Genomic DNA, 22,108 nt, shown 5'->3' with positions numbered 1-22,108 from the left:
GAGCCACCAGGGAAGCCCATGGATGATCATTAGCGGCAAGGTGAATATTTAATGCTTCATCATCATTATTACACACAAAACCACTGTGTAAAATCCTATTGAGCCCCTGTAAGTTACTTTTCTGAAATCTGACCTCTAAACTCTGACAGAGGATAATGTAGTTGGTTACAAAATTAATTTGATTCAGCCTGAAATCCAGCAATGATGCTCAACCATATAATTCCATCTTTTCTGTGACTAGACACTCCCTACTTGGCTAGCCCTGACATCAGGAGATTCTGCTTCTAGCAAAGACCAGACATGTCCCTCCAGGACTGGCTGCTCCCAGTGATTCCTCAAAAGAATAGGGCTCAAAACAGTTGAGAAACAACTTAGTGACTAAACAACATTTCCCATCATTTTAAGGTTGGTAACCTGACCTAGGCTTTGCCAATTAGATTCCCTTCCAGGAGATCACAACATTTGAATTGAGAGTTAGGAGAAAGCACTAGGGAATCAAGTTAATTGCAGAGACCTGGGTAGGACATTCAAATGTAAAAGATTGCTGCTGGGACGCCCAGGGCTTTGCTTTCCGAAGCTGGAGTGTTCAGCTCCTTCTCACAGTCACGAAACTGCCAGTTCCTGTGGGAAGCTCACCCACTGGAAGCTTTCCAACAAATGGCAGCAGCCATGAAGATTCCCACGACCCTAAGTGTGAGGGGACTGTTTACCTGAGAGGAATTGCATTTCCTCATCTCCTTCTCCTTCTTGGCCAGACGCTTCTTTTTCTTGTGAAGAGGCTTGGACTCCAAAATCATTTCTTCGAGTTCAAAGGTGGGGTCACAATTCAGCCTGCCTTTCTGCAAGGAAGACAGGTTGACTGATTCCTTACATTCCTGTCTAAAAATAAACCGGACTGAATAAGGAGAATAAAGCTCAGTCCTGCACGAACAGTCCAAGAATAATGAGCTGGGATTTCCATGCAAAGTTTCAGGTAATTTATCGCCAGCCTTGTTTTTCATGTTCTTTTTGTATTTTGTTTATTTTGCTAAACTCCCAAGGAGCCTTCCAGGAATTAGAAAGGAAATCCTATTATAATTATCTTTCTAAGGTTTGCCCTTTGGGGTTATGTTTCTCAAAGTAGGTTCAGTGGTAGATCAGAATCACCCTAAGTTGATCCCTAGTTCCCCAACCAGACTTCCAGATCAGTGTTTCTGAACACCAGGCCAGGAAATTGCATGTGTAACAAGCTCCCCAGATGATTCGGGTTCACAATTAAACCAGAGAAGCACGCACACAAGGTCTCTGGAGGCAGCGCTGAAGGGATGGCGCGTGAAAGAGTAGAAACTACGGGAAAGGTGCCTAGATCTCCAAGGCCTCATGTGTCAGCCAAGAAGCGGTCCCTGCTGGACCCCAGGTAGGCCAGGTAGGACCCCACCTCCTGCTGCTCCAGAAGGTGGCATTCCCCCATCCCAGAATTACCCCCCATTGCCTTCTGGTGCCTCTTGCTTTGTACCCCACCCACCCATCTGCTGTTTGTATATGAAGGATCACAACCCCACAGGCCCATAGCAGGTGTCTGCCTGGGCTTAAGAACAGAAAACTCTGAATTGTTTCTGCAGGCTCCTTTAAGAGATGATTATTCTGCCAGTCTGCCTGCAACTGAGTGTGTAGAATCAGACTGTGGGGAGACAGGGGTTAGAGGTCTCACTTGGCTCCTTGGCTGGGGCTCAGTAGATGCAGGAAGCCACAGATGTTTTTTGGCTAGGTGGGACTTATTTCCCTTTGCTTATTAGTCACTGAGAATATGGTTCCCAGTGTAGAACCATCAGTGAAAGTGAAGTCGCTCAGTCGTGTAGGTCTCTGTGACCCCATGGACTGTAGCCTACCAGGCTCCTCTGGCCATGGGATTTTTCCAGGCAAGGGTACCGGAGTGGGTTGCCATTTCCTTCTCCAGGGGACTTCCCAACCCAGGGATCGAACCCAGGTCTCCCACATCGCAGGCAGATGCTTTACCATCTGGGTCACCAGCGAAGTCCAAACTACCAGAGGAAGAGGAATGAATGGTAAAAACAAATACCCAACCCAAAAAGCTTTCACTCCTTTGACTCACAAAACTCCTTGGATACAAATGCCTACATCTTTGGAATCAGAGAAAACATTTTAAATTGGCAGATTCCTGGAAAAGACTATTTGTAGGGTTAGGACTTGTTTCCACTAAAAGTAAGCCACAAAAAAGTAGTTAGGAGCTAGAACTCCCAACACTGACCTAGACTGGAATCCCAGCTTAGCCACCTGCTAGCCATGTGATCCTTGTCAGCCAACTTACCCTGTGTGTGCCTTGGTTTTCTCATATGTAAAACAGGAACATTGACTGTCTTACAACACTGGTGTGGTTATCTGATGAGACCATGTATGTATCTGGCACACAGAAGAATATGCAATGAATGAGAGCTATTAAGGGTTTATTAGGATTGACTCACGTTAGGAACAAATCCTGGAATGAGCCTCTTCTGCAGAACTGCATCCCAGTTCATATCATTCATATATGGGAAGTTTTGAATATCAGACAAATGGGAAAATCGGTGGTCCGGATTCAGTTCAAGTAGCTGCCAATGGAATACAAACACCAAGATCATGAACAAGGTCAAAACTTGGGGAGCAAAAAATCATAAAGATTCCCTATAAATATTTTCAGGAATAGGATTGAAGGAAACAAGTAGTATTTTCCTTCCTTAGTCCCATAAATAAATAATATAGATAATAATGAGTGGTCAGAATGAATTGTAAGTTGGTCATGCGGTGAGTGAAAACAGCTTGTCCTCCTGAGTCAGACATGTTTGACTCCTGATTCCGTAACTGATTGATGATGGGCAAGTTTGTTCTCTAAACCTCAGTTTACCCATCTGTAAAAAAGGGATAGTAACCTATTTTGTTAGGTTTAGCTATGACTAAACATGGCCATGTTCAAATAAGGCCATGTTTAAAGTGACTAAGAAATCTGTTCTTGAGTGGAAAAATGTACACTGATTTTAACACATGAAATTCATTTCACACTAAAAATTTTAGCAATGTTTATAACTAATCAATATATACTGGGAGTGACACAGATAAGATGTCATTAAGATTACTGCAACAGTTCTGGGTTTTGTGAACTGAGATTAAAGATTTTGTTTCCTTACTCAAACCACCCTAGAATCAATATCATTACGGTCCTGTGGTTTGGATGGGAAGGAGCAGTTCCACTTGAGGATGGGCCTGAAGGTGATCACTGTGGGTCATCAGGGTGCAATTCTGGGGTGAGAAGGCTGTCTTGGAACTAAGGAAAATTTGCTTATGGAAAATGACCTCTGCCCCTATTCTGTATTTTTGACATCGCCAACAGCAGTATCCCTATTGGAAAACAGAACACCTGACCCAGAGACAAGAGACATAGGTTTTGAAGTCTTAGTCCACAAAGCTCTTTTCCTTGACTAGCTACAACCTGTGCAGTTTTCTCTCTTCAGAAAAAAGGCAAGTTCATCCTCTTGGGCTCCTCATTTTTCTTTCACATAATACACATGATTGAGATTCTGCCTCAATTTTCCTTAGTCTTCCTGGTGAACATGGGTACACTGAAAAATCTGATGAAAATCATTGGACCTCATTAGTTCAAATTCCAAATTTTACCACTTGTCAGGCTGTGTGTTAGGTGCTGCGGACACCATGGTGAACAAATCAGATGTGGTCCTTCCCTTGTGCAGCTTGAGAGTAACAGCATTAACCCAAAAGTCACACATGTGCAATGTGTAATTTCAAATTGTGAAAAATATGATGAAGGAAAGTTCATGCTTGTGTGAGCTGACAATAGAGGGAGGCTCCCTGAAGAAGAGAGATTTGAGCTGAGATCTAATGCTGTGTTTCTCAAACTATGCAGAAGGGCTAGATATTTCTCTTTGGTTTAATTTCCAACCCACTGAAACCAATATGTGGTGTTACTGTGTGTGGCTAGTATGGAACTCCACACCATGTGCAACTGGTGATTTGAGCATGACGTCACCACATAGGCTGGTACCCTGTTCAGTGAGAGGAGTCCACTGACCATGTGCTTTGAGGGATCAGCAGCATCAAACTGCTATACAAGTTTTTTTTTTTTTTTTTTTAACACTTCTCTCAATTTCTATGTTTTGTTATGGACCCGGTGGGGAGTAATTAATGTACTTGGACCACTTAGTGAATCACATTGAGTAGTAATAATCTAAAGAAGGGCGCCAGAAGAACTGGGGGTGGGAGCAGTGTTCTAGGCAGTGAGACGAGCATGTGCAAAGGCCTGGGGGAGAGACTGGTATGTGAGGGTGAGGTCGGGGCGGGGGGGGAAAGAGAAGGGAAAAGGAAGCATAAAGCAGTTTGTGCCATCAAATAGGGGATGAAAGTCTAAAATAAGACTCGAGGGGTGGTTAGAACCTTTACACCAAACAAATTATTTTGATCTTTATCCTAAGAACAATAGGAAAACAATGACCTGTGCTTTGAACAGGTCCCTGTGGGGCAAAGCAGAGAGCAGAATGGAGTGTGTAAAAATGTACAGGGCAATCTAACCTTGATGGCAGTGGGACTGGGAAGAAGATAGCAGGGGAGAGGGAGAGAAGTGTCAGCTTCAAAAGGTATTTAAAAGGTCAAATAACAGAATGTGGTGATGGAGTGGATATGAGGATGATGAGTGATTTCCAGTTCTGCCTTGTATAAGTGGGTGGATGGAGAGGCCAGTGACTGAGTGAGGGAACGCTGGAGAAAGTCCAGGAAATACAGAGTTCAAGAATTCCATTTGGGGCACATGGAATTTGAAATGTCTTTTGAGACATTCAAGAGGACATGTGTGCATTGCCTTATTAACAAAGCCAGGTATTTGAAATCTGTTAGCTGCAAAACCCACTCCAGAAATGTATATTATTATGACGGCCTCCAGTATCATAACCATTTTTTTGTTTTGATGTGGACTGTTTTTTTTTAAGTCGTCATTGAATTTGTTACAATATTGCTTTTATTCTTTATGTTTTGGTTTTTTGGTGGTAAGGCATGTGGGATCTTAGTTCCCTGGCCAAAGCTTGAACTCCCAACCCCTGCATTGGAAGGCAAAGTCTTAACAACACTGGACCTCCAGGGAAGTCCCTGTAACTTAACCTTCCAACCAGATCGCCTGCTTCTTTTTATCACTTCCTTTTGTCCTGCATTCATCCTTACCTTTTTAAGAAGGGATACCATCTCCTGTGACCAGGCAGAAGGGTAAGTCACTAGTGCTGTCTCAAACATGTGTGCAATTTCCTTGCTGGAAGTACTGGAGCGAATATGATACGGTCTCTTAAAAGAGAGAAGTGAGAGTCTTCATTTTTATAGGGTAAAAGGAAAAACATTGCTTTGTAAATGTTTCCAAGCTAAATTTTCAACCAATGAAATATCAGTAGGATCTTCTAATCCCTTCCAGCTGATTGTTTTGTTGCCATATGCAGATATAGTACATGGTTGCCACATTTCCTGCTTTTTAAAAAGATACAGAAAGACTACAGTTTCTCAGGAAACCTCCAAGTTCTTAAAAGCTGGTAATCCCTCTGGGTAAAAGAAACTTTTTTGTGGGCTAAATCCACCTCTGAGATGTCAATTTGGAACTGTCTTATAAGGTTAATTTAGAGAAGTATTTACCTAAAATACTGAACAGTGTGTAGAGTTAGCAGCTCAGTCATGTCAGACTCTGCGACCCCGTGGACTGTAGCCCGCCAGGCCCCTCTGTCCGTGGAATTTGCCAGGCAAGAATACTGGAGTGGGTTGTCATTCCCTTCTCCTGGGAATCTTTCCAACCCAGGGATCAAACCTGGGTCTTCTGCTTTGCAGGTGGGTTCTTTACTCTCTGAGCCACCAGAGAAGCCAAGTGCTCAGTAAATAGAAGTTTTAAAAATTATTATTTAAGTGCTGATTATAAAGAGATTCAGAGTTTTACCAGGCACACACCTCTTTTTAATTCTTTGAATCATAAGGACAAAGTTCAGGTTGGAAGGTTACACAGAAGACTTCAACCTCTCCTCCAAATGCAATGAGCTGCTAGTTCTGTGGAGTTGGGTGGAGAATTTTATGATGAGGCAAAAGTATTTTTAGTTTCAAGAGAGCCAGCCTCTGCTATAATTTTAACTTGGGGGAAAGAGGGAAAGAAATGAAAGGAAGTAATTTGTTAGTAATTTTCACAGATGTCCACTAGAGGGCAGCCTTTACCAATGCTGATTTCTTTGTTTCATAAAGGATTCGCCCTGGGATTCTCTCTGTGAAGTGAGCTACTTAAAGCTAGGGGCTGCTGCTGCTAAGTCGCTTCAGTCATGTCCGACTCTGTGCGACCCCATAGCCGGCAGTCCCTGGGATTCTCCAGGCAAGAATACTGGAGTGGGTTGCCATTTCCTTCTCCAATGCATGCATGCATGCTAAGTCGCTGCAGTCCTGTCCGACTCTGTGCGACCCCATGGACAGCAGCCCAACAGGCTCCTCCATCCACAGGATTCTCTAGGCAAGAATACTGGAGTGGGTTGCCATTTCCATACCATATTTGCATTTTTTGCCCTTGGGACCTAGCACCTAGTAAGTGCTCATTATATGTTTGTTGGATGAACAAGATTTTCACATTAGATTAACCAACAATAGGACAGTAACTGTGACTGTGTACATTTATCATGTGCCTGGGTCTTTCAAGGCACAATGACCATGGACTGATAAATTGGGAGAAATGAAAGAGTTTAATTTTTCCTTGTTGATATCAGTATTTGAGGTATATGAAGTATATGAAGGTCATATAATGTAATTAAGTGTTTAAGCTTTGAAGGCAAAAGGATTTGAGTGCTAAACTGAGCCAGTCAATTTTAGTTTCTATTCCTTCTGTAAAATGAACCACTTTAGAGGATTGTTGGGAAAATTAAATGACATGATACATGTAAAGTTCTCAATAGAGTGACTGATATATATTAGACACAATACAGGAGAGATGTTATTATTATTGAAATAAAGGTAAAAAGAATGGTGGAGATATTGAGTTGGACAAAAGGTTCATTCAGGTTTTTCCAAACAATCTCATAGAAAAACCTGAGTGAACTTTTTGGCCAACCCAATAAATGTAGATCATGAATAGGAAGATGAGTCAGCAATAAAGGTGATGTGAAGGAAGTCTTAATTCTAAACATGTCATGTCAACACCTGTTACCCAGGGAACCAGGAAGTGCTAGGTCTGACTCCCTAAAAGAGAGCTTGGCCAAACTTTATTTTTTTTTTACGTGAGGTTTAAAAACACTGCCACATACTTTCTTCCCTTAAGACTGAATAAATGACCATAATTAATTCATCTGTTTCAGTAATGACAGAGTGGAAATAACCTTGTAACTCAGTACCAGAAAAAGAGTGTACCTTATCAACATCATCAATGTTTATTGACTGTTTGCAAGCCGAGGGCTCTGTGGGTCACTACCTGTGACTCACTGCATGTTTACCATTAAGAGCTAGGGCAAGTTGACACATTCAAGCTTCTGGGGTTATATGAGCGTGTGTGTATGTTTTCTTTTTTTAAGTTTTCTTCTTCAGTCCACTGATATTTCTAAACCTAATTCTGAGACATCTAAAATTCACAAAATGCTTTGATAAACTAACAAATTAACTGACAAATGCTATAAGCAAATGGTTTAAGATTATGCTGCATTTTTTCTTTTATTTTAGAAGGCCATAGGACTGAATTCAATATATATATATTTTTAAATCCTCATGGTCTGTCCACTTATTCCAAATAGTCCAATTGCCTTTGTCTTATACAATAACCTATTTTTCTAGTTCTAAATTTTAAAATCCACATTAAGCCATCAACAACCAGAACTGTATATTTACTCACTTATCAAATATTGATGGAATGCCTGTAATGTTTCAGCACCTCTGCTGGGCACTGGGGATACAATGAAGACAGGACAGATGGGATTTCTACACTGGTGGAGCCTATAGTCTATTCAGTGAAGCCATGAATAATTACAGAGACTGTACAGATATACATGCACATTCACACAGAAGTCAATGGGATACAGTGATATAAAGAAAAATAACAGTGTACAATGACAGAATATAGCAGACAATTCTAGGGTAGCATATAAATTAAGAATGAGAATATAAAGAATAAACAAGATGGAAAAGGTAAAATGTCAGATGGGACAAAGTGTGATTCTAATCTTATTTCAGGAGTACAAAAGCAAAAGAGCTTCAGCCAAGGATGTACAATTAGTGCAAAACAACGTATGTCCCTATCATAAGCTAATACTATGGATATTATAACTAGAGAAGATGTGGATCTTGCCTTTACAGTGTGAGCTGGGACATAGAGAATGAAAAGAAACTTAAGGGCTAAGGGACCCATTCATCAAGACCATGGTCAGGCTCTTACACCACAGGGATGCTTCAGGCACATTTCCCTTTGAAGCATATGAAAGTGAAAGTCGCTCTGTCATGTCCAACTCTTTGCAACCCCATGGGCTATACAGTCCATGGAATTCTCCAGGGCAGAATACTGGAGTGGGTAGCCTTTTACCTGCTTCTCCTGGGGATCTTCCCAACACAGGGATCAAACCCAGGTTTCTCACGTTGCAGACAGATTCTTTACCATCCGAGCCACCACGGAAGCCCTTGAAGCATGTATTTTCTGTAAATCACAATCTGTCCATGTGGAGGGAATGACTGTTTAGCACCTTTCTTCTGTGGTTTATTTGTGTTGCTAGTTGTAATTAAATGTTGCTATTTCATTTCTTTGAGTTGGCTTTATTTTGAAACATAATTACATACAGTCTCCTTAGTGATTCTCTCCAAGAATATGTCAGAATTGATTTGTATTGACTTATTCCCCCATACATTCAACAAACATTTGGCGGGTACCTATTTACAGCTAAATACTGTGGGTATTTATAAAACACTGGCTTTACCTTTAATAAATTTATACTCATAATATAGAAGAGATTGAAAACATAAAAATTGATATAGCTAGAAAAATTTACAAGGGCAATACATTTATGAAATGGCTTTAATCCTAGAACAGAAAAAAAAAAGGTCTCAACAGAAGGTTAAAGCATAATTTTATTTTTACTGAAGCAACAATAACAATGTGTATGTGCATGTATGTGAAAATAGACTATAAAAGCAGAAAAGGTTTAGAAGTGAATACACTCTGAAAGATGAGATTTGGAAGGTCAAAGGAGGGTTTAATTTCTTAACTGAGACTTTGCTTTAGAGGATGTGGTTGACTTCTACCTTTATTTTTCTGCTTTTCTATACTTTTTCAATAATTTTAAATTCAGAAGGGTTATAAGAAAGTAGTGAAATCGCTCAGTTGTGTCCAACTCTTTGTGATCCCATGGACTGAGCCTGCCAGGCTCCTCTGTCCATGGAATTTTCCAGGCAAGAATACTGGAGTGGGTTGCCATTTCCTTCTCCAGGGGATCTTCCCAACCTAGGGATTAAACACTGCAGGGTCTCCCATACCGGGGCAAACTCTTTACCACTTGAGCCACCAGGGAATATCCATATATAAGAGAGAGAAAGTACATAAATATTTGGAAGATACACAGATCACTTTAGCTAGAGAGATCAGAGAAAGTTTCTTCAGAGAAGGAGTTGTGTTGTTGAGGTCCGTAAAGAATGGGTAGGATCTGAGTATGAAAAGACCTGGAGAAAGGCTTTTCCTGCAAAAGAAATTTGGGACAGTCCAAGTCTGTCCTTTGTTAGAAATGAACAGCTACATGAAATATAAGGATTCTCAAAAGTTCTACAATTTAGACACCTCCTGAACTTTATTCAAACTTAATTTAGCGATTTCCAAACTTATTCAAAGAGTTATTTAAAAAACATACAGGGTTTATCTTAGGAAATATCTTTATAGGCAAAGGAATGAGAAGAAGACCTTTGAGGGATGCCTCGAGAGATGAGGAAGTCCAAAGAAGCTGAAGTGAGTTTGTGAAGAGTCAGCATCGTTCATACTGAAGCAAAATCTGAAAAGTTAACCTGGTACTAAAGAGCAAAGGATGACCAGCTAAGGTGTCTGACGAGTGTGTGGGGGAGGGGAGGGTTGATAAGGCAGATGAAGGGTATATGCGTGTGAGGAATTAGGTAGCAACATTTATTCTTCACTAGGAAAAGTGAGATTTGTGCTTTACAAAAGAGACTCTGCATTGCCATGTTCATTTCAACGTTATTCACAGCAGCCAAGACACCAAAACAACCTAAATGTCCACTAACAGATTAATAAAGACATGTGCATATGTAATATATATATATTTATACACACATGTATTTATATGGGGCTTCCCAAGTGATGCAAGTGATAAAGAACCCGCCTGCCAATGCAGAAGACATGACAGACACAGGTTCAATCCTTGTGTCGGGAAGATCCCCTGGAGAAGGAAATGGCTACCTGTTTCAGTATTCTTGCCTGAAAAATTTCATGGACAGAGGAGCCTGGCAGGCTACGGTCCACGAGGTCACAAAGAGTTGGACACGACTAAGTACATATATTTACACATAATATTCATCATATGTGTGTTCAGTCACTCAATCATGTCTGACTTTGCAACCATTGCAAAGCCAATCACTATAGCCCACCAGGCTCCTCTGTCCATGGGTCTCTCCAGGCAAGAATACTGGAGTGTGTTGCCCTTCCCTTCTCTAGGGGATCTTCCCAACCCAGGGACTGAACCCACGTCTCCTGCATTGCAGCAGATATGGATATATTATAAAAGAATAATGGAGCATTACATATAACATATAAAATACATATTCACATACAATATATATGAGTAATGGAATATTATTCAGCCATAAGAAAAAAGGAAATCCTGATTGTAACAACATAGATGGGCCTTGTGTCCAATATGCAAAGTGAAATAACTCAGAGAAGACAAATACTGCATGATATCATTTATATGAAATCTTTGGGGGAAAAAGTCAAGCTTATAGAAACAGTAGAATAGTAAGTATAGTTGCCAAGTGTTGAGGGTGGGGAACATAGGGAGAGGCTGGTAAAAGCATACACACTTTTAGTTATGAGCTGAAGAAGGAAAAGGAGAAGGGAGCACAGAAGATGAGATGGTTAGATAGCATCACCAAGTCAATGGACATGGATTTGAGCAAACTCTAGGAGACAGTGGAGGACAGAGGAGCCTGGTGTGCTGCAGTCCATGGGGTTGCAAAGAGTCAGACACGACTTAGAGACGGAACAACAACCACAACAAATATAACATTCACTATAGCTGATAACATATATGTAGATACAAATTCAGCAACCTAACAGTCACTTTTCTCCACCTTTCTTAAGCAAAAGAAGAAAGAAAAATGAAACTAACGGTGTTAATACATTCTCAGTTACAGCCAATCACAGGGAACTATCAGGAGGTACAATAATATGGGAGGGAGAAAAAAAAATCTCTTCTGAGCAAAATTAGGCATTTTCTTAGTTTAAGAAATGTCACTTTTAAAAGGAAACTACTCTAATTTGCCACTGAATCCAGAACCAAATGAAAGACAGAAATCCAACAAGACAGGGCATGAATTGTGTTGGACTAATAATTCACACTCACTTTGGGGAAGTGTGTCTGAATCAAAGCCTTGGACTGTAACTGCAAAATGATTTTCTTTAAACAAACAAATATATTTATACAAGATAGGGCATGAGGTGTATTGATTTTCCCTCTCTGGGAGTTGATAATTTCCCTATAATTCATTTAATTTTATCTGCATAATTTAATGTCAACTCATTTTCTTGGTCCCATATGTAGAAGACTGAATTAATTATGGGCAGAAATCCCAAGGGTTGCAACCAGCATCACATGGCAGAGTTAATTTCATCTCTGAAACAAACTACTTGATTTTTAGCAAAAAAAAAAAAAAAAAAATTCCATTCTTTCACTGTAAAAATGAAACTTACTGGAAGAGTAATCAAAGATAAATGTAATTCTACTGTACCCGGCCTCTCAGCAGCTCATATGCTGTCACTCCCAGTGACCACCAGTCAACAGCAAAGGAATAGCCTGCTTCTCTTTTGTAGTTGAACATCTCAGGTGCTGAAAAACACAGAAGAGTTAGTTAGTTTTACTCCCTGATTGAGTGAATTGTGCGTGTTCAGTCGTGTCTGACTCTCTGTAACCCTATGGACTGTAGCCTGCCTGGCTCCTCTGTCCATAGGATTCTCCAGGCAAGAATACTGGAGTGGGTTGCCATTTCCTCCTCCAGGGCATCTTCCCAACCCAGGGATTGAACCCGCATCTCCTGCATGGGCAGGCGGATTCTTTACCACTGAGCCACCTGGGAAGCCTGCTTTGCTCCCTGAGACATTAACAAATCTATCTTCAAACATGTTCCTTCAAAAGCAAATTACCAGGGAACAGGGTATAAACACTTCTAAGGGTGTTTATCATCCGTTGTCAGATTGCTCACTGTAGGCAAATTTTCTAATTTTCTAGCCTTTCTCATTCATCACCAACACACACAGGCATGCACAGTTCTTTTTTTTTTTTTTTTTCTTGAGTCATTCTTTCCCTTTCTTCTTCTTCTTCTTCTTTTTTTTCATTTATTCTCATTAGTTGGACGCTAATCACTTTACAATATTGTAGTGGGTTTTGTCATACATTGACACGAATCAGCCATGGATTTACATGTATTCCCCATCCCGATCCCCCCTCCCACCTCCCTCTCTACCCGATCCCTCTGAGTCTTCCCAGTGCACCAGGCCCGAGCACTTGTCTCATGCATCCAACCTGGGCTGGTGATCTGTTTCATTATAGATAATATACATGTTTCGATGCTGTTCTCTCGAAACATCCCACCCTCGCCTTCTCCCACAGAGTCCAAAAGTCTGTTCTGTACATCTGTGTCTCTTTTTCTGTTTTGCATATAGGGTTATTACCATCTTTCTAAATTCCATATATACGTGTTAGTAAGGCATGCACAGTTCTTAACGGACAAATTCTTCTTTGACTTAGAACATGTGCCTATGAAAAACTGGATCCCATCACGCCTCAAATGTCTGGCTGACTCTGTAAGCAAGAAGGCTGAGAAGATGCTACTTCGTTGTCTTGATTTGGAAGGATTGTGGTCAGGACATAAATTTGTATTACTGTGGCAAACAATGTTCAGAATTTGGCTCCAACTACAGGAGATTGGTTTTCCGGTTTGGAATCATCTGGAAGGGGCAGGAGCAGCACCTGCAGCCTGATACTGGGGATAAAGGAGAGGAGAAAGGGCGGGGCACTCAGAGAAGAGTTTTATATCAGTCATGGGGCACTGACTCTTCATTCTGTAATTCTTCCTTTTTTTTCAAATTGAAGTATAGTTGAATTATGATGTTAATTACTTCTGTACAGCAAAGCACCTCAGTCATACACATATATATATACATTTTTTCCATCCTGATTTATCACATGATCCTGAATATAATTCCCTGTGCCTCACAGGAGGACCTTGTTGTCTGTGCTCATTTGCTTCAGTCATGTCCTGCTCTTTGCAACCTCAGGGACTGTAGCCCGCCAAGCTACTCTGTCCATGGGGATTCTCCAGGCAAGGATACAGGAGTGGGCTGCCATGTCCTCCTCCAGGGGATCTTCCCAGCCCAGGGATCGAACCCAGGTGTCCGGCAGTGCAGGCAGATTCTTTCCTGTCTGAGCCACCAGGGCAGCCCAAGAATACTGGACTGGGTAGCCTGTCCCTTCTCCAGGGGAACTTCCTGACTCAGGAATTGAACTGGGGTCTCCTGCATCATAGTTAGATTCTTTACCAGCAGAGCTACCAGTTGTTTGTCCATTCTATATTTACCAGTTTGCATCTGATAATCTCAAACTCCCAATCCATTCCCCTCACCACATCTCCCCTTTGGCAACTATCAGTCTATTCTCTACATCCCTAATTTTGTTCCTCTTTCATAGATAGGTTCATTTGTGTCATATTTTAGATTCCACATATAAGTGATATCACATGGTATTTGTCTTTCTGACTTACTTCACCTAGTGTGATCATCTCTGGGCCCATTCATGTTCCTGCAAATGGCATTATCGCATTCTTTTTAATGGCTGAGTAATATTCCATTTTATATATGTACCACATCTTCTTTATCCATTCATCTGTTTCCATGTCTTGGCTATCGTGAATAGTACTGCTATGAACATAGGAGTGCACTTATCTTTTTGAATTAGTTTTCTCTGGATATATGCCCAGGAGTGGGATTGCTGGATCATGTGGTAATTCTATTGTTAGTTTTTAAAGAGATCTCCATACTGTTTTCCATAGTGGCTGCACTAATTTATGTTCCCAGCAACAGTGTAGGAGAGTTCCCCTTTCTGCACACCCTCTCAGCATTTGCTATTGGTAGACTTTTTAATGATGGCCATTCTGATGGGTGTGAAGTGGTACCTCATTGTAGTTTTGATTTCCATTTCTCTAACAATTCTTTCAATTGACTCCAGTGGAAGGCAGAACCTCAATCAATCTTATTCCAGTGGATATCTCCAAGTACATGTTCTCTAACACGCGGAGAATCTTCTACCCACTCTTCTAAGAATAGACCTAACTTCTGAAGGATGGAGTGGGGAGAATGATGTAGAAAGCAAGGATAGGTCTCTTTGCTTGCTTGTCCAGTACTGAACCTGCCATTTAGAGTCACTCAATAGAAACTTGCTAAATGAATGAACAATACTGAATCAATCAGTCAATCAAGCACTGTTTGCAAACTTTAGCTGTGAAAACAGGCTGTCTGGGCTCAAACTCTGCCTTCACCACTTACTGTGACCTTAATTGAGTTAGTGGGCTGAGCATCAGAATCAGCTGCAGAATCATGAGAAGGCAGTCTTTACAGAGGTGAGAAACTAAATGAGCTAATGGCTGCCAAAATCTCAGCACAGTGTCTGGTACCTGGGAAGTTCTCAAAAAATTAGATACTCTTCTAGAGGGACAAACATCTTTTAACACTGGAAATTTTAGCTAGCCAAAAGCTGCACACTTGACCCAAGCTTCCAGTAGTAGGATGCAAGTTCTGGACAAAGGAAATTGGTGTGATGTGGGACATGCACATGGGTTTGCCCCGGTGCACTCAATTTCAAGTAAAATCCTGTGGGCGACATCCAGTTAGAGAGGAATGATACTGACATCCCAATGCCAGGACTGATCCTGACTGTAAAAGCCCTTAGCAGGACTAAGTAGGCTTCATCCCCTGGTGAATTCACCTTTCATGCATCACTGCATTCTTTCTGCAAGTCACAGCTCCCCACACAAGTTGGCAGATAATGGCCCCGACCCCACAGTGCCCCCACAGACTGGATGGAGTGGACTATAACTCTGCTCTCCCTTATCATTATCTCATAGCAAGTCATCAGACATGGTCCCACCAGGTGACAGGCGATCGATGTCTCAGAGAAGCTGCAGAGAACTTTGAGACATAAACAGACCATTGTGCTAAGAAAATATCTAACAGAATAAACATCTATAAAAGCTGTGTATTCTCTTGTCTTGGACCACCCTTTAAGTTTTTATGAGTAGAATCCTCTCCTACTTACACTGTATTCCAGCATGAAGACATTTGAAAATGCATTTATTCATTCAATAAATATTCATAATAGGCTAGGCATTGAGGAATTTGGGAAGAACGTTAAGAACAAAGGGCAGTGTATGAAAGCATGTTGTTGCTCAGCCGTGTCCAACTCTTTGCGACCCCATGGACCATAGCCCGCCAGGCTCCTCCGTCCATGGGATTTTCCAGGCAAGAATACTGGAGTGGGTTGCCATTTCCTTCTCCACAAAAGCATAATGGATAGGTAATTCTTTGAGCCCTCAAAGTGCTGAAAAGCCAGAGCAGGGAGATGCTGAGGGCTTCCATCAAATGTTCCATTTCTGAGGTGATACAAACAGAGGTGGCGAAGGACTGTTTCCTTAAAAAAAACCATTGAGTATTTTGTTTTTTAGAATATTTCCATATCTCCAGAAAAGTAAATAAAACACAAAAGCAGAATTTAATAAGCAGTTATAACCAAATGGCCATGTAAACTTACAACATAGAATCTTGACCCCATCACTGGATCCTGTCCTGTTTACAAACATAGAAGCAACCACTGTCCTGAATTTCTGTTGGTAATTTTCTTCTTGCCTTTCTACATAGATTGACTCTCTGGTTATGCATTTCTAAGCAGCAACTTAGTTTTCCCTATTTTAGTAATATATATGTTATATAGATGTTATGTTTGTACATCTATATAAGAGATGTGTGTATAACATATATGCATAAATAACATGAGTATGTGTGTTTTGTGTGTGTGTGTTCAATCCTACTCCTTGTTTTCTTTGGGGTCTTGCTCTTCTTGTTCAACATTATGTGGATAAAACTTCTCCAACTTGTTACACATAATTTGTTCACATTCAAAGCTATACAAATACATTGTAATTTACCTGTTTCCTACTGTTAATAGCCATTTGGGTTTTCAATTTGGGCTATTTCGAACAAGGCTCTCATGAATATTCCTGCACATGTAAGACCCTTCTAAGTCCGCCTTTAGGTTACATTTCTGGGAGGGGAGATGCTGGGGATAGGTTCCTCATCTTCACACATGCTGCTGCTGCTTCTGCTGCTAAGTCGCTTCAGTCGTGTCCGACTCTGTGTGACCCCATAGACGGCAGCCCACCAGGCTCCGCTGTCCCTGGGATTCTCCAGGCAAGAACACTGGAGTGGGCTGCCATTTCCTTCTCCAATGCCTGAAAGTGAAAAGTGAAAGTGAAGTCGCTCAGTCCTGCCCGACCCTTCGTGACCCTGTGGACTGCAGCCTACCAGACTCCTCTGTCCATGGGATTTTCCAGGCAAGAGTACTGGAGTGGGCTTCTCCGTCACACATACTAGACAGCATCAAACTATTTACCACGTGGTTGTACCAATTAACATTCTGACCAGCAACACATGAGACTTCACTTTGCTCAACCTCCTTATCCACACTTGGCATTAACTAACCTTGTGGCATTTTCCAATCTAGTGAGTATGTAATGGTCTTCCCCTGTGGTTTAAATTGGCATTCTCCTGATTACTAATAAGCTTGCCCACATTTTAATACATTTATTAGCTATCTGGATTTCCATTATTTGGTTTACTTTTCAGATTTTAAAGCAACTGGACAGTAGATTCTGGTCAGGACCTGAAGAAAGGGTCCAAAACTAATATATAAATTTAGTGCAACAGAAATAATTCATGGAATTTATGAAAACGATTCTAAATTTCCTCTGTAAAATATGTGAATAATAAAGGTTTTATTTCTGTTTTATTTATTCTGCATCTGTTAAACTGTATTATAAAGCTATAATAATTAAGATTTACTGATTAAAGTCACAGAATATAGATGCTAGTACATAAAAATACTTAGTTTATGATGAACATGAATATTTTAATTGGTTAAGCTAGGTAGAAGATGATGAATTCAGAAAGCAAAACTTCCTTGTTGGGTGAAGGTGCTTAAGAACTGGCAGATGGTCCACAGTCTTATTGTCAGAGCTGAGGACCTGCTGTATAGTATGTTTAGCATCTTACATTAGAACATGTTGTATATTCCTATAAACTTCATTCAGTATTTCATCCTAGTTTTCTTTCTTTTTAGAATTTGTTTCTTTCTGGTTCATTGTTAATTATCAGAAACACTTTCAAAAGAAAGCTGGTGAATATCTGTTAGGTAGATTTTACCAAATTATTGGGAACATAGCTTTCAAAAAAAGGAAGCAGACATCTACCTCTGATATCTCTTAGAAAGATTCCCATCCAAAAATCAAAGGCAAGAACAACTTCTGGATGAAGATATAAGTGCTGACAGTCAGATATTCATTTTTAAAAATACAACTAGAAATATTTCTAAGAGCTTAAGCTTGGCCTACCTCATTTGGCTTACAACCATTTAAGACTCTTACATACATATATTTTTAAATCGCTCTATCTCTCTTTTAGGGAGAAGCTTGATTTTCTGAAGTCAAAAAGAGCTTGCTTTACATGTAGGCTTTTTCAATTATTAGCCATGTGATCTTGAGCAAATTATTTCTTTTTCACCTCATTGTAAAATGGTGATAATTACAGTTTGCCTCACAGGGTTGTTGAGAAAAATAAATGAGTCAATGAATGCAAAGCATTTAACACATTGTCTGATCCCTAGAAGGCTTTCAATAAATATTGGTAATTGTTAATTATAAGGATGAGGGTAGAGAGGGCAGAGAAACTTGACTGGATTCCATTTTCTTGGCTCTATGTGGTGAAAAAGACTGGAAATGCCAATTTTGAGGAGAATCAAATTATACGGGTATTGTATTTAAAATCACTGGGGAGAGAAAAGAAAGATCATCTTCCTTTACTCCTCTCACCATGGAAACCAGGCCTAGAAAACCCAGATGCACATTTTCTGATTTGGCTTCCACAAAATAGCCCTTAATATGGAAACCCAGGAAACCTGGGGAATAAACTCAGACCAGCAGGCTTGGAGATTCCTTTTTATCATTTGAGTACTGTGGATTTGGGGCAGAAAATAGATTGTATTGTATGTGTCCATTATTTTTAAAGTGACAAAAGAGACTTATTACCCCCACAGATAATTGGAAGCCAGGAAATCTGCAGGTGTTCAAATATCACATAAAATCAGGCTCATTTTCCCCCACAGATAACTTGTTCTTCCTCTCTCTTTAGTTCTGCAAGTAAGACAATGAAATATTGAAAGAAGGTGGCAATGCTCTTGCCTTTAATTTCAAGTTCAAATATTTTGCCTGCAAACTGCTCATAGGATTATTGCGATGATAAGCCTAAAACCAAAATTATAACGGGAAGGTAACTTGTGAACTTACATCCTTATGCAGGGGTACGTAAATCATGGTTATAGTAATACTTATATCATTTATTACCATCCCACTTATTGCTGTACCTTCTCTATTTGATTGTTTTTTAAAAAAAAAATTTCTCACTAGAAGGTAAGCCCCAAGGGTTGGAGACCTTGTCTGTTTTGCTCCCTACAGGATCACCAGCACCTAAAACAGTGCTAAGTACACAGAGGCAATGAGTAGGTATTTACTGAATGAACTATTAACATTCTTCATCAGGAAGTAGGTACAAACTGTCCTTAATAACTCATAAACTAACGCTCTTTACAGGTAGTCCATGGCACCCTCCTGAATCAAGATCGGACTGGATGCTTGCTAAAAGGAGATTCCTGAGGTTCACCTCAGACCTGTGAAATCAGCTCTCCAGGTAAAGTCAGAGAGGGACTTGTCATTCTTAGCTGCAAGGCCCTACAGACGACTGGACCTCCAGTACATGGTGCCCATAGGAATGAAAAAGCTCTGCTCTCAGTGGCTCTGGCGGCTCAGGGGACCCGTACCCATGTAAGGCTTGGTGCCGGCCACAGTGGTGATCCGCATCTCCCCGGGCAGCATTGCGGCGATGTTGAAGTCTGTGATGTGCACGTGCCCTGCGAGAGAAGAGGGCCACAGAGAATGTCAAATCCCGTTCAGCCCAGCAGCACACGGCGCTTCTCATCTAAAGTACCTGGGAGCTGACTTTGTACATTCTTTTCTTCTCTCTCTTTTGAAAAAAAATGTTTTTTTATATTGGAGTATAATTGCTTTACAAAGTTATATTAGTCTCTGTTGTACAACAAAGTGATACGAACCTTTTTATACCATGATCTATCTCCTGGAGGGCGGATGGCTTAAGACCATACTCACTGGCCTTGAGGACAGAAAAATTGTGCTTTTACTGCCTGTAGCCAATCACAAATGGCATATAAGAATGTATAAACTAATGAACGTTATATGCCATTTGCAATTGGGTACAGACAGTGAAAGCTCACTTATTCTATCCTCAAGGCCAATAAGGCCTTAAACCATCAACGCTTCAGGAGCCAGGTCATGCTAGAAAAGGTTAGTGCTGGTTGTAAATTTGTAGCTCAACTTCAAAAAGTTTTAACCTTGGTCTTTAAGAGCTCACACTCTGGTAAGTTCTCCCTGGGCAATTTTTGTCTACTGGCATCATTTTAAGTTGGTACAGAATGTGATTATCAAGAGAGGGACAGAGAAGAACTATTCAAAATATCAAATTTCCAAGCATCTCTTATGGAATCTTTTAAAGAGACAAACATTAATACAAAGAGAACATGACTGTGGATACACATAGTAATTGATATTTCTCTGCCAAGAAAGAGTTCTTTTCTCTCCTTGCTTTTCTGAAATATCCTTAGTAGCTTTTTGTCTGATAGTTCAGATTGTCCCCCAGTGATCACCAATAAAATAATATATCAAGGGAAAGTAGGGGAGAAAAGTCAATTTCTACCTTTAAAGAGGCTGTTTTAAGAGCCCTAAACTGGGAGCTAGGTGAGCTGGGTCCTGCCTTGAATTCTGCCCCTAAGACTTTATGGACTTGAGGTTGTTTTCCTGTGCTGAGTGTAAGTTTCCCTTAAAAAAATAAAAAAAGGAACGGGCTGACTTGATGATGTCTAGGGTCTCTCCTCAGCTTTAATTCTTATGGCAATACTGTGTGGTTCTAACACTCAAGTTCAGCAGAGAGCAACCCCTACCGAGTGTATCAGTGTCCTTGTGCTCACAGCCAGAAGTAAGAAAGTGCATTACCAGCCGCTCAGGCAGACAAGCTCATCGTGTTGGTTGGCATGAATGTCATATGCTTTGAGAGGATCTTGGAAGTGTTGGCATTTCCATTTGCAGGCTTCTGTGGTTGTGATGAGATGTGGTGGTAATTGGAGGGGGTGCCATGGGATTGTTCTTCCACATCCCACAAGCCCCACTCCCCCTGCCAACTTCACTGTCTTCTCCCCAATAGCATCCAGTCCACTCCTAATGATAAATCTCGCTGTCTTTATCACCAGGGTTTTGTTTGATGCAAAAAAAGTGTTTTGTTTTTACCTGATGACATTTTAATAAAGTAACAGTAGCTGAAAGTGAAGGTATTCTTACATAAATGGTTCCAAGAGATGATTTCAAGAGCTTGCACTATTGTAATATAGGTTGTTTCAGTATTTTCTTTCTCTGTTTCTCCCTCATGTTCAAAGCACTGGCTCATTGGTTCACAAGGTTTGATACAAAATAGGGGAGTCTGGAGACTTAGTGGTTAAGAACTTGTTCTCTGGAGCCTGACTGACTTTAAGTCCCAGCTCTACCACTGAGTAGATGTACTACCTCAAAAAGGTGACCGATCCTGACTGTAAAGTTGGGATGATAACAAGTGGTCTTCTCATGAGGTTGTTGGGAAGATCAAGTGAAATAATGCTGTGGAAGACTTAACTCAGCATTTCACAGGAAGTATGTATTATCCAGTTGTTGCTATTTGTCATGATCAGATGCTCTGGTGTCATTTTGCAAAACACACGTGCCTAGACTTCTCTCTCCTAAGACCCCAGTGCAGTGGGATGGGTGGGACAGCCAGGTATCCAGGTTAAAAATAGTACCAAGAAACTCCACAGGTGATTCAGACGGGCAGTCAGGCATGGGATCCTCGGCTTTAGCCTGAGTAGGTGTTCTAAGCTGACTCAATCCTGAGACTGACTATGCTCACGTAGAAGTATTGGGTTGGCCAAAGAGTTTGTTCAAGCTTTTCCATACATGATTATGGAAAAACCTGAATGAACTTTTTGGCCAACCTAGCAGCAGATAGAGGATGCTTTAGAACCATTTGGTTCTCAAAGTGTGTGGTCCCCAGACCAGTAGCATCAGGAACGTGATAGAAATGCAGACTCCTGGGCCCTGTCCCACCTACTGAATCAGAAACTCTGAGGGTGGGACCCCGGTATTTAAGCAAGCTCCCCAGGTGATTCTGATACCCAGTTCATTTTGAGACCGTGCTTTTAAAAGAAGACCTGGCTTAGTAGAAATCTTGACCACAGTTAGTACTCATTATATTTCTTTTGAATGTGGCTGAAAGAGTGTTAATTTTATTGTATAAGTAGTATTTGAATTTGCATGATTAATTGCAAGTTTCAAAAGGTTTTCACACACTTTAGCCTAGTGAAGTCATCCCTATTTCAGAGAAGAGCTGTTTGTGGCTAAGTTCTCAGTGTTTAGAAGTAGCAGCGCTGGAATTAGGATCTAGTATTTGGCCCAG

At 40.8% G+C, this 22,108-nt stretch overlaps 1 protein-coding gene across 2 annotated transcripts in view; it reads right to left on the bottom strand.

Moving 5' to 3' along the window:
* Positions 1-22,108, bottom strand: part of STK32A (serine/threonine kinase 32A) — a 130,955-nt gene that overhangs the window by 5,948 nt on the left and 102,899 nt on the right. For both annotated transcript variants that reach the window (XM_043913180.1, XM_043913181.1), the window contains exons 7-11: positions 19,377-19,466; positions 11,971-12,068; positions 5,200-5,316; positions 2,463-2,588; positions 711-839 (exon numbers count right to left, since the gene is read on the bottom strand). In XM_043913180.1, the coding sequence (XP_043769115.1) occupies positions 711-839; positions 2,463-2,588; positions 5,200-5,316; positions 11,971-12,068; positions 19,377-19,466 (560 nt within the window). The remainder of the gene's footprint in view (positions 1-710; positions 840-2,462; positions 2,589-5,199; positions 5,317-11,970; positions 12,069-19,376; positions 19,467-22,108) is intronic.

This window comes from Cervus elaphus, chromosome 9 (genome assembly GCF_910594005.1).
Source record: "Cervus elaphus chromosome 9, mCerEla1.1, whole genome shotgun sequence".
Taxonomy (NCBI): domain Eukaryota; kingdom Metazoa; phylum Chordata; class Mammalia; order Artiodactyla; family Cervidae; genus Cervus; species Cervus elaphus.
Note: the sequence above shows the minus strand (reverse complement) of the source record. Positions and strands in the feature narration are given on the sequence as shown.